This window comes from Macaca nemestrina, chromosome 5 (assembly GCF_043159975.1).
Source record: "Macaca nemestrina isolate mMacNem1 chromosome 5, mMacNem.hap1, whole genome shotgun sequence".
NCBI classification, from domain to species: Eukaryota; Metazoa; Chordata; class Mammalia; order Primates; family Cercopithecidae; genus Macaca; species Macaca nemestrina.
The window spans coordinates 139421308-139436188 of record NC_092129.1 but is presented as its reverse complement, the minus strand read 5'-3'; the positions used below and the strand labels follow the sequence as shown (position 1 = coordinate 139436188).

The 14881-nt window shown below is 47.0% G+C and overlaps 1 protein-coding gene across 4 annotated transcripts in view; it reads left to right on the top strand.

The window, feature by feature from the left end:
- LOC105489579 (cullin 9) overlaps positions 1–14881 on the top strand; it is a 44772-nt gene that overhangs the window by 21824 nt on the left and 8067 nt on the right. For 3 of the 4 annotated variants that reach the window (XR_011623699.1, XM_011754475.3, XM_011754477.2), the window contains 12 exons: positions 34–209; positions 469–602; positions 975–1154; positions 1363–1472; positions 1548–2035; positions 2631–2859; positions 2945–3134; positions 11147–11292; positions 11436–11565; positions 11720–11919; positions 13082–13329; positions 14160–14505. Coding sequence is in view for 3 of the 4 variants with exons in the window: in XM_011754475.3 (XP_011752777.1) it covers positions 34–209; positions 469–602; positions 975–1154; positions 1363–1472; positions 1548–2035; positions 2631–2859; positions 2945–3134; positions 11147–11292; positions 11436–11565; positions 11720–11919; positions 13082–13329; positions 14160–14505 (2577 nt within the window). In the remaining variant the exon portion in view is untranslated. The remainder of the gene's footprint in view (positions 1–33; positions 210–468; positions 603–974; positions 1155–1362; positions 1473–1547; positions 2036–2630; positions 2860–2944; positions 3135–11146; positions 11293–11435; positions 11566–11719; positions 11920–13081; positions 13330–14159; positions 14506–14881) is intronic. The other variant, XM_011754476.3, reaches the window with a different exon arrangement.

Sequence of the window (14881 nt, the reverse complement as noted above, 5' to 3'; positions counted from 1 at the left end):
CTTAGGTGACAGATAAGTCTGTGCATGTTCCAGGGCGGCATTGACACCCGGGTTCGGGGTGTGGAGGTCCTGGGCCCTAAGCCCACATTCTGGCCACTGTTCCGGGAGCAGCTGTGTCGCCGAACATGTCTCTTCTACACAATTCGGGCACAAGCCTGGAGCCGGGACATAGCAGAGGACCGCCGGCGCCTCCTCCAGCTCTGTCCCAGGTGGGTGGGGCCTGAGGAAGGAAGATGGGTAAGGGAACAGGGCACTAAGAAGTAGGAGGGATGCTTCTGTGGGAGTCTGGAAGGGAAAGCTGCAGCCAGGACATGAGGGGGAAGTTGAACATAGGTGAGAAGTTTGTGTTGATTGGGACAAGTTGGGTCAGGGACCTAACAGGGGTGACTGGGAGCTGATCTGCACTTGAATGGAGGCCTCTGGGAAATCAGTGCCTTTAATCCTCCACTGTGCACTGTTTGTTCCCAGACTGAACAGGGTTTTGCGCCACGAACAGAATTTTGCCGACCGTTTCCTCCCTGATGATGAGGCCGCCCAAGCACTGGGCAAGACCTGCTGGGAGGCCCTGGTCAGCCCCCTGGTGCAGAACATCACCTCTCCCGGTAACCATGCTGACACCTGGCCCCACTAACCAGTTCCTTGTCCTTATTCCCAGGGATCACCTGAGTTAATGCTCTTGGTTCTTTTGGTTCCTGTCTTTGTCCCTGAAGGCCTGTCACCTCAATGTTCCTCTCTCCTTCCTGCCCCAGGCACTGCTCCCTGAGACTCTAGTATTTGAATCTTCCCCACTACCCCATCCCCACCCTGTTACCATCTCCCCTGACTCCAGCTGAAGCAAACCTTGGTGAGGGGAGGACTAGGGCCCCACTATCCCTCAAGCCTTTTTGTACAATTGATCTTTCTCCCTCCTCTGCCCTGGGCTGTCTGTTCTCCCATCTCCCATGGAGACCTGTTCCTGACCTGTCTTCTTTCAGATGCGGAAGGTGTGAGTGCCCTGGGATGGCTGCTGGATCAGTACTTAGAACAGAGAGAGAGCTCTCAGAACCCCCTGAGTCGAGCAGCGTCCTTTGCTTCTCGAGTTCGTCGCCTTTGCCACTTGCTGGTGCATGTGGAGCCTCCTCCTGGGCCTTCTCCTGAGCCATCCACTCGGCCCTGTAAGTCCCAACCGTGGCCAATAGAGCTTAGACTGTGGGCAGTGGTGTATCTGTCTCCCTTCTCCCTGGATCTTACTCTTGCTGCTTTGCTACCAGCCTTTCCAGGCCCCTGAGACTTCCTGGCCTTTCCAGGAGATCACTACCCAAGACCGGTGTACTCACCTAGAGGCTGAGATGAAACCTCTTCCTTCTCCCTCTGTCTCTACAGTCAGCAAGAACAGTAAGGGTCGGGACCGGAGCCCGGCGCCTTTGCCAGTGCTTCCAAGTAGCAGCCTGAGGAACATAACCCAATGCTGGCTGAGCGTGGTGCAGGAGCAGGTGGGCAGAAGCAAGCAGCAGTCTGCGGAGGGGAGGGGCTGCTCCTTTTATGTCATTTCTTGCCTTTCTCCTCAGGTCGGCAGATTCCTGGCTGCAGCTTGGGGGGCCCCAGACTTTGTGCCTCGTTACTGTAAACTCTATGAGCACTTGCAGAGAGCAGGCTCCGAGCTGTTTGGGCCTCGGGCAGCCTTCACGCTGGCTCTGCGCAGTGGCTTCTCTGGCGCCTTGCTGCAGCAGTCCTTCCTCACTGCTGCTCACGTGAGTCCCACCAGCTCCCCACAGGGCTATAAGGTCATGTCCCAAGTTCATCTCTTTCTGCTCTGCCCTTTCACCTCCTTTCGCTCCCCAGTCTCCTCCACTCCCTCATTCATGGTTTGCCCATGCCCTTTCCACTGCCCCCAGATGAGTGAGCAGTTTGCCAGGTACATTGACCAGCAGATCCAGGGTGGCCTGATTGGTGGAGCCCCTGGAGTGGAAATGCTGGGGCAGCTTCAGCGGCACCTGGAACCCATTATGGTCCTTTCTGGTCTGGAACTGGCCACAACTTTTGAGCACTTCTATCAGTGAGTGCAGGTCTGGAGGGGTAGGGGATGGGAGGCCTAGATCTGGAGAGTGGACAGATTGAGTCTTATAGGGGAGATGAGAAAAGAGGCTGTGCAGAGGAGAGAGAAAGATGTAGATGGCTGGCCAGGCGTGGTGGCTCACGTGTGTAATCCCAGCACTCTGGGAGGCCGAGGTGGGCACATCACCTGAGGTCAGGAGTTCAAGATCAGCCTGACCAACATAGTGAAACCCTGTCTCTACTAAAAGTACAAAAATTAGCCAGGAGTGGTGGCGTGGTGGTGGGCACCTGTAATCCCAGCTACTCGGGAGGGTAAGGCAGGTGAATTGCTTGAACCCGGGAGGTGGAGGTTGCAGTGAGCCAAGACTGCGTCATTGCATTTCAGCCTGGGTGACAAGAGCGAGACTTTGTCTCAAAAAAAAAAAAAAAGAAAAAAGTGGAGGTGGTCATGCATTGGTGGAAAGGGAGTGGGAGAGAAGAGGTGAGGTAGGGTGTGTGACTCAGGCAGAGGGACAGAGGGACCTACATTCTTGAGGGGGAGGCTGGGCCATGCTGCCACCCACACTGAGGCTTGGCCCGGGCTGTGTGTGCTGCAGGCATTATATGGCGGACCGTCTCCTGAGCTTTGGCTCGAGCTGGCTGGAGGGGGCCGTGCTGGAGGAGATTGGCCTCTGTTTTCCCAACCGCCTCCCCCAGCTGATGCTGCAGAGCCTGAGTACCTCTGAGGAGCTGCAGCGCCAGTTCCACCTCTTCCAGCTCCAGCGGCTTGACAAGTTGTTCTTGGAGCAGGAAGACGAGGAGGAAAAGAGACTAGAGGAAGAGGAGGTAAGAGCAGGGAGAATAGGAGAGTGAGAGAAGACTAGACCAAAGAAGGGAGCCCAAGGGCCCTTGAAATCCTTATGTCCTTCAGGAGGAAGAGGAGGAAGAGGAAGCTGAGAAAGAATTATTTATTGAAGATCCAAGTCCAGCCATTTCTATACTGGTCCTGTCACCACGCTGCTGGCCGGTCTCCCCACTCTGCTACCTGTACCATCCCAGAAAGTGCCTTCCCACAGAATTCTGTGATGCCCTTGACTGTTTCTCCAGTTTCTACAGCCAGAGTGAGGAACTAGGGAGAGGAAATTGGAGATCGGGGTGAGACTGGGGGTGGCAAGAAAGGAAGAGGAGAGGACCTTTGGACAGGATATAGATATGAAGAAAAATATCAGCTCCTACGGAGGGATGAGAAAGCATGGGTTGTAGTTTCATTAATTTCTGCTCTCATCAGTTCCTTTGACTTTCTATGAATTTGTTCTGTTTTCTTTTTCTAACATTGATTTTTAGTCTTTTCAGACTTTTTTCCAAATAAAAGTTTTTAAGACTTCATTTCCCCTCAATACTGCTTTAGTGGCATCCTATAAAGTTTTAAAAGATTTTTCTTTTTTTTTTTCTGAGATGAAGTCTCACTCTGTCATCCAGACTGGAGTGCAGTGGTGTGATCTTGGCTCACTGCAGCCTCTGCCTCCTGGGTTCAGGTGATTCTCCTGTCTCAACCTCCCGAGTAGCTGGGACTACAGGCGTGTACCACCACACCCGGCTATTTGTGTATTTTTAGTAGAGACGGGGTTTCACCATGTTAGCCAGGCTGCTCTCGAACTCCTGACCTCAGGTGATCTACCCACCTCGGTGAGCCACTGTGCCTGGCCAAAAAGATTTTTCAGATTGGGATATAACTAGTATTCAGTAAAGTGCACAATTCTTAATTATAAGGCTTCATAAATTATTATATTAATATACACCCATGTATCTACCTCCTTCACACCCCCATCAAGATACAGAACATTTCCAGCACTGTGGAAGGCTCTCTCCTTCATGCCCCCTTTCCGGTCAATGTCTTCTTCCAGGAGAAATCATTATTTTTAACCTTTATCACCATAGATTTGTGCCTGTATTTGAACATCATGTAAATGGAATCATACAGTATTCTGCTGTGTCTGATGTCTTTCACGAAACATAATGTCCGTGGGAGTGATCCAAGTTGTCAGGGGTATCATTCGTTTATTCATTTCTTTTGCTGAGTCATATTCCATTGTATGGATGTATTTACCCTTTCTGCTGTTGATGGACATTTGGGATGTTCCATAAGTTTTTTTTTTTTTTTTTTTTTTGAGACGGAGTCTCGCTCTGTCGCCCAGGCTGGAGTGCAGTGGCGCAATCTCGGCTCACTGCAAGCTCCGCCTCCCGGGTTCACGCCATTCTCCTGCCTCAGCCTCCCGAGTAGCTGGGACTACAGGCGCCCACAACCGCGCCCGGCTAATTTTTTTGTATTTTTAGTAGAGACGGGGTTTCACCGTGGTCTCGATCTCCTGACCTTGTGATCCGCCCGCCTCGGCCTCCCAAAGTGCTGGGATTACAGGCGTGAGCCACCGCGCCCGGCCTCCATAAGTTTTTATTATGTATTATTTTTATTATTGTTTAGTTCTAAGAATTTTTAAATTTCTATTATTTTTTCTTTATTTTATTTTTCAGAAGAATATATTTTTAATTTCCAAACAAGTTTTTCTTCAGTTATTTTTTTGTTTTATATTTCTACCCTCATTCCCCTGTGGCCAAAGAGCATGGTTTCTATGATTCTGAATCTTTGCAGTTTATTGAGACTTCTTTATGGCCTAGTAGATGGTCATATTTTACCTGTTTCATATGTGATTAAGAAGAATGTGTATTCTTAACTGGATTCTACATATTTCACCAAATTGACCTTGTTAATTGTTTTGTTTACATCTTCTGTAAAGTTAGTAGTTTTTGTCTACTTGATCTACTACTGAGAGAGGTGTGCTAAAATTACCACTATGATGGTGAATTTTTCAAAATTGCTAATCATACTGGTTTTACTGTATATATATTTTTTGGCTATTTTGTTAGAAGGTTAAAATAGTTTAACAGTGCCATCCAGTAGAACTTTCTACAATGATGGAAAAATTATTTTCTGCACTATTCAGTATGATAGTCATTGATGGAAATTAAGTACTTGGAATGTGGCTAATATAACCGATGAACTAAATAATTTCATTTAATTGTAATCAGTTTATTATTTTATTTTATTTTAATTTTTTTGAGACAGAGAGAGTCTCGCTCTCTCACCCAGGCTGGAATACAATGGCTTGATCTTGGCTCACTGCAACCTCCGCCTCCTGGATTCAAGCGATTCTCCTACCTCAGTCAGCCTCCTGATTAGCTGGGATTACAGGTGTGCACCACTATGCCCGGCTAATTTTTGTATTTTTAGTAGAGACGAGCTTTCACCATGTTGGTCAGACTAGTCTCGAACTCCTGGCCTCAGGTGATCCAGCTGCCTTGGCCTCCCAAATTGCTGGGATTACAGGCGTGAGCCACCGCGCTCAGTCATAATCAGTTTAAATTTAAATAGTTACATGTGGCTGATGGCTACTATGATGGACCATACAGGTTTAGAAATTCCAGAGTCAATGAAACATTATTATGAAGTGACTTTCTTTCTAATAAAGCTTTTTGTCTAGAAGTCTGTTTTTTTCTGGTATTAATAGTATACCAACTTTCTTTGGTTATTGTCTTTCCAGTTTATCTTTTTCTATTTTTAGCTTTTTGTTTTTGCATGGAGAGAAGTTCTTAATCTTTTGCATACCTTTTTTTTAAATTGTGGTAAAATATAACTAGCATAATATTTGCCATTTTAACCATTCAAAGTATGCAATTTGTCCTTTTACTTGTATTTTTTGAGAGGGGGTGTCACTCTGTCACCCAGGCTGGAGTGCAGTGTGACGATCTCGGGTGGCTCACTGCAACCTCCGCCTCCCAGGCTCAAGTGATTCTCCCATCTCAGTCTCCCAAGTAGCTGGGACTATAGCTGTGCACCACCACTCCCAGCTAATTTTTGTATTTTTTGTAGAAACACAGTTTTGCCATGTTGGCCAGGCTGATCTCGAACTCCTGGACTCAAGCGATCCTCCCGCCTCAGCCTCCCAAAGTGCTGGGATTACAGGTGTGAGCCACCGTACCTGGCTTCCTTAAACTTTTTAATAATGAAAGTTAGATCTAGAGGTTTCATCAGGTTCAGATTTTTTTTTCTTCGTGTATATTTCTGTGTGTACCGCACCTGGCTTATTCCTTTACTTAAAAAAATTTCTTTGGAAATAATTTCAAATTTACAGAAAAATTACAAGAATAATACAAAGAATACCTACATACTCTATATCCAAGTTTACCTTTTGTTAACATTTTGTTAACGTTTGCTTTTACCATTTGCCCTTTGTTTGTGTATATGTGTGTATATATGTATGTATAGAGAGACTTTTATTTTTCTGAACCTTCGAGAATAAATTGCGTATATGCTGGCCCTTTGCCCCTAAGTACTTTAGTACATATTTCCTAAGAATAAAAGTCTTCTCTTATATAACCACAGTTCATTTATCAATTTCAAAAATTTAACTCTGGTATAAGTATTGTGATCTATTTTCCATATTCTATTTTTTTTTTTTTTTTGAGACGGAGTCTCACTCTGTCCCCCAGGCTGGAGTGCAGTAGTGCTATCTCAGCTCACTGCAACCTTCGCCTCCCAAGTTCAAGTGATTCTGCTGCCTCAGGCTCCTGAGTAGCGGGGATTACAGGCACCCACCACCACGCATGGCTAATTTTTTTTTTTTTTTTTTTTTTCCTGAGACGGAGTCTCGCTCTGCCGCCCAGGCTGGAGTGCAGTGGCCGGATCTCAGCTCACTGCAAGCTCCACCTCCCGGGTTCACGCCGTTCTCCTGCCTCAGCCTCCCGAGTAGCTGGGACTACAGGCGCCTGCCACCTCGCCCGGCTAGTTTTCTGTATTTTTTAGTAGAGACGGGGTTTCACCGTGTCGGCCAGGATGGTCTCGATCTCCTGACCTCGTGATCCGCCCGTCTCGGCCTCCCAAAGTGCTGGGATTACAGGCTTGAGCCACCGTGCCCGGCCACGCCTGGCTAATTTTTGTGCTTTTAGTAGAGACGGAGTTTCACCATGTTGGCCAGGCTGGTCTCAAACTCCTGCCTCAGCCTCCCAAAGTGCTGGGATTACAGACATGAGCCACCGCGCCCAGCCTCCATATTCTAATTTTTCTTTTCTTTTCTTTTTTTTTTTTTGGAGACAGAGTATCACTCTGTAGCCCAGGCTGGAGTGCAGTGGCGTGATCTCGGCTCACTGCAAGCTCCACCTCCCAGGTTTACGCCATTCTCCCACCTCAGCCTCCCGAGTAGCTGGGACTACAGGTGCCCGCCACCACGCCCGGCTAATTTTGTTTCTGTATTTTTGGTAGAGATGGGGTTTTCACCATGTTAGGATGGTCTTGATCTCCTGACCTTGTGATCTGCCCGCCTCAGCCTCCCAAAGTGCTGGGATTACAGGCGTGAGCCACCCCGCCCAGCCATTCTAATTGTTTCAACTGACCCATCATGTTTTCTATGACTTCATTTTTTTGTCCAGGAAGGGATCAGTCTAGTATCACCTGTAACATTTAGTTGGCATGTCTCTTTAGTCTCCTTTAGTCTGGAATAGTTCCCCATCCGCCATCCTTTGCCTTTTATGACACTGACATTTCTGGAGAATACGGTCCTTTTACTTTTTTGTTTGTTTGTTTGTTTTGAGACAGAGCCTTGCTCTGTCGCCCAGATTGGAGTGCAGTGGCACGATCCCAGCTTATTGCAACCTCTGCCTCCCGGGTTCAAGTGGTTCTTCTGCCTCAGCCTCCAGAGCAACTGGGACCACAGGCGCACGCCACCACGCATGGCTAATTTTTTTGTACTTTTAGTAGAGACAAGGTTTCACCATATTGGCCAGGCTGTTCTCGAACTCCTGACCTCATGGTCTGCCTGCCTTGGCCTCCCAAAGTGCTGGGATTACAGGCATGAGCCACCGCGTCCGACCCCTTTTATATTTTTTATTTTATTTATTTATTTATTTATTTATTTATTTATTTATTTTGAGATGGAGTCTTGCTGTGTTGCCCAGGCTGGAGTACAATGGTGCAATCTCAGCTCACTGCAACCTCCGCCTCCCGGGCTCAAGCAATTCTCCTGCCTTAGCCTCCTGAGTAGCTGGGATTATAGGTGCCCACCACCACACCCGGATAATTTTTGTATTTTTGGTAGAGATGGAGTTTCACCATATTGGCCAGTCCAGTCTTGAACTCCTGACCTTGTGAACTGCCCACCTTGGGCTCCCAAAGTCTGGGACTACAGGCGTGAGCCACATTCCTGGCCTACTTTTTAAAAATGGTTCCTCATTTTAAGTTGGTATATTTCTTCATGATTAGATTCAGGTTATGCATTCCCAGGCAAAATATTAAGTATGTGGCAGGCATGTACTTCTCAAGGCTTTACACCCTGAAGCACACAGTTTTCATCTGCCCCTTCTTTATGAGGTTAATTTTGTCAACCTGGCCAAGAGGTTGTTTGCTTTCTCCACTCATATAGTTAATATTTTTTCTCCTTGCTATAATTAATGAGCGGTCTGTCAGGGAAGATACTTTAAAATCATGCCAGTATTCTACTTTTGTTAGAATTTCCCCTGGGATTGTTTTGCTTTTAACTTTGCCATACCCTTAGTGTTTTAGGCACACGTCTTATAAAAACCTAGAATTTGTTTTTTGTTCAACCTGACAATCTCTTTTTAAGAGGTCAATTTTAGCCCATTATGAGTAACAAATTCGTAATAAATTCATAAATAATAAACTCATGAATTCATTTATTATTCATTAATTAATTGGCTGTTTCTAACTTCTTATTTTGTGTTTTTGTTTACTCTTCTTGTATTTAAAGAAGAATAAATTGAGCACCTATGTACATATGATTCTACCCTGGGTTTTTGTGCTGTCTTTTTTCTTTCTTCTTTTGGATTGATTGATCGTTTTTAAAAAATTTATTTTTTTTCTATATCAGTTTTAGAACTTAGGCATTCTATTTTTATAATTGAATACCCTTGTATTTTTAACCTGTATCCTTGATTAGCTAATATCACTTCCTACCTTTCTGAACAATAAAAGGATCTTAGAAAATCTTAACTCCAGCTCTAATTCCCATATTACTTATTACTGTTGTTCCATATTTTAGAATTATCTTTTTTTAACCTCCAACATTGTCATTATTATGATTTATTCAGGGATATTTACATTTGCCACCATGCCAATTGCTTTAGCCACCATTTCCTTTGCCTCTTGATCCTTCTTCTTTTTAAAATACATCTGCTAGAAGTGCCTTCAGGCCGGCCATGGTGGCTGATGCCTGTAATCCCAGCACTTTGGGAGGCTGAGGCAGGCAGATCACCTGAGGCCAGGAGTTTGAGACCAGCCTGGCCAAGATGGCAAAACCCTGTCTCTACTCAAAATACAAAAATTAGCCAGGCATGGTGGTACACGCCTGTAATCCCAGCCACTCGGGAGACTGAGGCAGGAGAATTGCTTGAACCTGGGAGGCGGAGGTTGCAGTGAGCCGAGATCATGTCACTGCACTGCAGTCTGGGGGACAGAGTAAAACTCCATCTCAAAAAAAAAAAAAAGGTGTCTTCATTGAGGAGTTTGGTGGAAAACCCTACCAGTTTTTTTATTTGTCTGAGAAGGGTTATTTTCACCCTCATTTAAAAAGTCTTTTTATTATAAATTTCAAGCATATACAAATGTAGACAGACTAAACTCCAACATATATCAGCTCATGGCCAATCTTGCTTCAATCTGTACTCCCATCTATTCCCCCCCAAAATTTAAAAGATAAGTGCTCTTTTTTTTTTTTTAAGAAAAGGATACTACAATTATCAAATATTTAGAAATTTGCAATTTGTATCAAGTATACAGTCATTGCTCATATTTCCCTGATTGCCTTGGAGTTTTTTGTTAGTTATTTTGTTTAGTGAGGATCCAAACAAGGTCCATGCATTGCATTTGGTTGCATTATCTTACATCTCCCTTACTCTATAGGTTTCCATCTCCCGTTTTATCCTCCTTGCAGTTATTTCTGGAGGAAAGTGGGTTATTCATTCACAGGCTGGATTTTCCTGATTGCATTCACATGGTGTCTTCAAGCATATTTCTCTGTCTCCTTTATTTCCTGAAAACTGATTTGTAGGTGTAGAGGCTTATCCAGATTTGGGTTTGATTTCTCGGGCAAGAACGCTTCAGTGGTGGTATGTGTCCTTCCACCAGGAGGCAGGTTCAGCCTGTCTCCCTTTGTGATGTTGAGAAGAATCAACGGATTTCAGTGTGTCAGTCATGTCTATACATTACATGTAATTTTCCATCAGCTTTTCACCAGGCAGGCGTTTCTACCATTGCTTAGGTCTATCATTTCATTAGGGGTTATGAAATAGTTATATCTAGTTCTGTCATTCCTTCTTCATGTATTAGCTGGAATGCTTTCAAGAGAAACTTCCTTTCACCAACTGTTTATTTACCCTGAAGTCCGGTTTATTCAGGAAAGGCTTGATGGTTTCCTCTTCCAATTATTTTTAACTAGTTTTAAAAATAATGTGTTGGTTCTCTAGTATGTTTTAAATATAACCAATGGGGTCTTTTAAAAATATATCATTATGAACTCATAGATTTTAAAATATTTTATGTGGTTCCATCACACATTGCAGATTTTTTTTTTTTTTTTTTTTTTTTTTTTTTTTTAATGCTCTAATTGTCCCGTCTTTGGTCAGAGAGCATCTCTCAGGTAGGCTCTTGGTCCCTTTAATACTCCCCCTTTGACAGCTTCCTTGCTTTCCAGTATGAACAGATGTCTCAAGCTCACCCTGCCTGAGCTGTGAAACAGGAGGAGGAAGAGATCCAGCTTAGTGGGTCTTTAAAACTGTGAGCTCCTTGAGGGCAAAATGCAAGTGCTTTCTCTTTGGTGTTTTTGCATGGAACCTGCCTGGCTCAGGGCTAGGCTCTGGGTCTAGAGATGGGCTCCTAGTTACCTGTGGCTCACCAGGGAGGCAGGCGCAGAGAAGGCTGAGATCTGGAAGCTTGACAAGGTATCTGTCTGAAAATGCTGGGACCCTCCTCCCCGCAGGGACTAGCAGGAGCAAAGCTTGACACCTCAACCCCTAAACCCCTCGTTTCGCCCATTCCGTGTCTCCACCCTTCTCCTTGACACTTGCCTAGGTCAGAACCATCCAGTCCTGGACATGGGACCACATCGGCGACTGCAGTGGACGTGGCTGGGCCGGGCTGAGCTGCAGTTTGGGAACCAGACACTGCATGTGTCCACCGTGCAGATGTGGCTGCTGCTGAATTTCAATCATACAGAGGTGCTTCAGCCCTTAGCCTCTCTCTGTCTTCTCTGCCACCTTGTCTGTCGCTCTTCTCCTCCTAAACCCTGTTCCTCCTTTCATCCTTCCTCCCCTCTTCTTTTCTTTCCTTTGACTACTGACTGGGCATTTCTCCTCATCAGGAGGTGTCAGTAGAGACCTTGCTGAAGGATTCTGCCCTCTCCCCAGAGCTGCTGCTCCAGGCACTCGTGCCCCTCACCTCGGGGAATGGCCCTTTGACCCTGCATGAGGGCCAGGACTTTCCACACAGGGGTAGGTCACTGGGGACCGGGCTGAGCCTCTGCTGCTGGTCAGGGGGTTGCCCTCAGGATGGAGGGACTGTAGTAGGGGTGAGAATGGGGTCATCTTAGTCCCCATTCATCTGTCCCTCTGCCTCCTCCGGTACCTGACTGGGAGCGGGTTCCAGGTGTGCTGCGGCTTCATGAGCCTGGGCGCCAGCGCAGTGGGGAGGCCCTGTGGCTGATACCTCCCCAGGCATACCTGAACGTAGAGAAGGATGAGGGCCGAACCCTGGAACAGAAGAGGAATCTCTTGAGCTGTCTTCTTGTTCGTATTCTCAAAGCCCATGGGGAAAAGGGCCTCCACATTGATCAGCTGGTTTGTCTGGTAGGCAGAGAGGGGACCATGAAGTTGGGGGAGGGAGGGAATCATGCTTGGGATTGGGGATGAACACAGTGAACTCTTTCAATATAAGACTTCTGTAGGGTGACATTTCCATCTGGGTTTTCTGTGCCTGACAGAACAGATAGGAGGTAAAGATAAGGCATGAGTGTTTACCATGTGCCAGGCCCTATTCTAAGAGTTTGCATGATTAAGTCATTTAATCCAGCCGGGCACAGTGGCTCATATCTGTAATCCCAGCACTTTGGGAGGCCAAGGCGGGCGGATCACTTGAGGCCAGGAGTTTGAGACCAGCTTGGCCAACAAGACGAAACCCTGTGTCTACCAAAAATATAAAAATTAGCTGGGCATGGTGGCACATGCCTGTAATCCCAGCTACTTGGGAGGCCAAGGCATGAGAATCGCTTGAACCCAGGAGGTGGAGGTGGAGGTGAGCCAAGATTGTGCCACTGTACTCCAGCCTGGGCAACAGAGCAAGACTCTGTCTCAAAAAGAAAAAAAGTCATCATTTAATCCTCACAACAATCCTATAAATGTTATTTTATTTCATTTGACAGATAAGAACAGTGAAGTATGAGAAACTTAGTAGTGGTCAGGCGCTGTGGCTCACGCCTGTAATCCTAGCACTTTGGGAGGCTGAGGTGGGTGGATCACTTGAGGTCAGGAATTCGTGACCAGTTTGGCCAACATGGTGAAACCCCATCTCTACTAAAAGTACAAAAATTAGCTGGGTGTGGTGGTGCACACCTGTAGTCCCAGCTACTTGGGAGGCTGAGGCAGGAGAATCCAGGAGGCAGAGGTTGCAGTGAGAGATGGTGCCACTGCACTCCAGCCTGGGCAACAGAACGAGACTGTTGGAAAAAAAAGAGAGAGAGAGAGAGAGAAACTTAGTAACTAATCTACAATCACACAGCTAGTAAGTGGCAGAGCCGCCAGACACCGTGGCTCATGCGGGAGGATCACTTGAGTCCAGAGTTTGAGGGTGCAGTGAGCTATGATCATGCCACTGCACCCTGGCCTGGGTGACAGAGCAAGACTGTCTCTTAAAAAAAAAAGAGGCAGGGAATAAGTGGCAGAGCTGGGCATTGAGCCCAGCAGCCTACTTCCTAGGTAAAAGTGGCCTTATTGTTTCTTTCCTCCTATCCAGGTGCTGGAGGCCTGGCAGAAGGGTCCAAATCCTCCTGGAACCCTGGGCCACACTGTTGCTGGGGGCGTGGCCTGTACCAGTACAGATGTCCTCTCTTGCATCCTGCACCTCTTAGGCCAGGGCTACGTGAAACGGCGTGATGACCGGCCCCAGATCCTGATGTATGCTGCTCCAGAGCCCATGGGGCCCTGCCGGGGTCAGGCAGATGTCCCTTTCTGTGGCAGCCAGAGCAAAACCTCCAAGCCTAGGTAGCCACCCCACCTGACCCCTTGCAGTGAGGTGGGAGAGGTTGTCATGCCAAAACCAATATCCCTTGTGGAGAAACACTTCCCTTCTTTCTTTGTCTAATCCCCTTTTCCCTATCCCTATTATTTCCCTAACTTTGATAGTTTTTATTGACCCTCCCAGCACCACCACCCCTTTCCAACTGGGGCCTGCAAATATGTATTGATTGCTAACTATGTACTCTACTCAGTTAAATATACAAACTTTCAGGAAGTTTGTTCTACAGAGGAATTTGCCATAGGATTTCACTAATCAGCCAGCACCCCTAAAGCTTTTTAATGTTCTTTAGAAGCTGTTATGGCCCTGCTTTTTGTATCATGCTGTTTGCATCATGTGTAAAGTGAATTATCTCGAGTAATCTTTCTCAAATCTCAACAAGGAGCTAGTGTTAAAATGCAGATTTAACAGCAGAGCTCTCTGTGATGCCTGTGCTGCTGGTCCACAGACCACACTTGAGCAGTAAGGATGGAGATTGCTGTTCTCACTACAGGTGCTGCCACCATTTGGAGTGAGACCTACAGTGGGACTGTCCCATCAGCTATTGGTCTTTTAGCACCCTGACCCCTAGATACCTATTTTTCCCCAGTCATTGCAACAGCCAGCCCCACCCTGACATTTACAAGTGCTTCTGTGGAGGACCTACTCTGACGGTTGGTTTGGGTGGTTATCCTGAGGCTGGTTAGGCAAGCGAGCAAGTATGCTCAAGTAGGGAGCTGGGGGCCAGGTGGGGTTCAGTTAGTAGGCTGGATAACAGGGCAGGAATACTGACTTCTGTTTCTCCCCTCCCCACAAGCCCAGAAGCTGTGGCTACCCTGGCATCTCTACAGTTGCCTGCAGGCCGCACCATGAGCCCCCAGGAAGTAGAAGGGTTGATGAAGCAGACGGTGTGTCAGGTGCAGGAGACTCTGAACTTGGAGCCAGATGTCGCTCAGCACCTTTTGGCTCATTGCCACTGGGGCGCCGAACAGCTGCTGCAGAGCTACAGTGAGGACCCTGAGCCACTGCTGCTGGCAGCTGGGCTATGCGTACCCCAGGCCCAGGCTGTACCCGCACGGCCTGACCACTGCCCTGTCTGCGTGAGCCCTCTGGGGTGTGACGACGACTTGCCCTCTCTCTGCTGCATGCACTATTGCTGTAAGGTGAGGCCCCACCAGCATTGCTCCTGCCCCTGGCTTTCTGCCCTACCCTAACAAAATTCCTTGGGAATTCTTGGGTTCTAGCCCAGCACTGCCATTTTCTTTTTTTTTTGTTTTTTTTTTTTTTTGTTTTTTTTGTTTTTTTTTTTTGAGACGGAGTCTCGCTCTGTCGCCCAGGCTGGAGTGCAGTGGTGCGATCTCGGCTCACTGCAAGCTCCGCCTTCTGGGTTTACGCCATTCTCCTGCCTCAGCCTCCTGAGTAGCTGGGACTACAGGCGCCTGCCACCGCGCCCGGCTAATTTTTTGTATTTTTAGTAGAGACGGGGTTTCACCGTGGTCTCGATCTCCTGACCTTGTGATCCGCCCGCCTCGGCCTCCC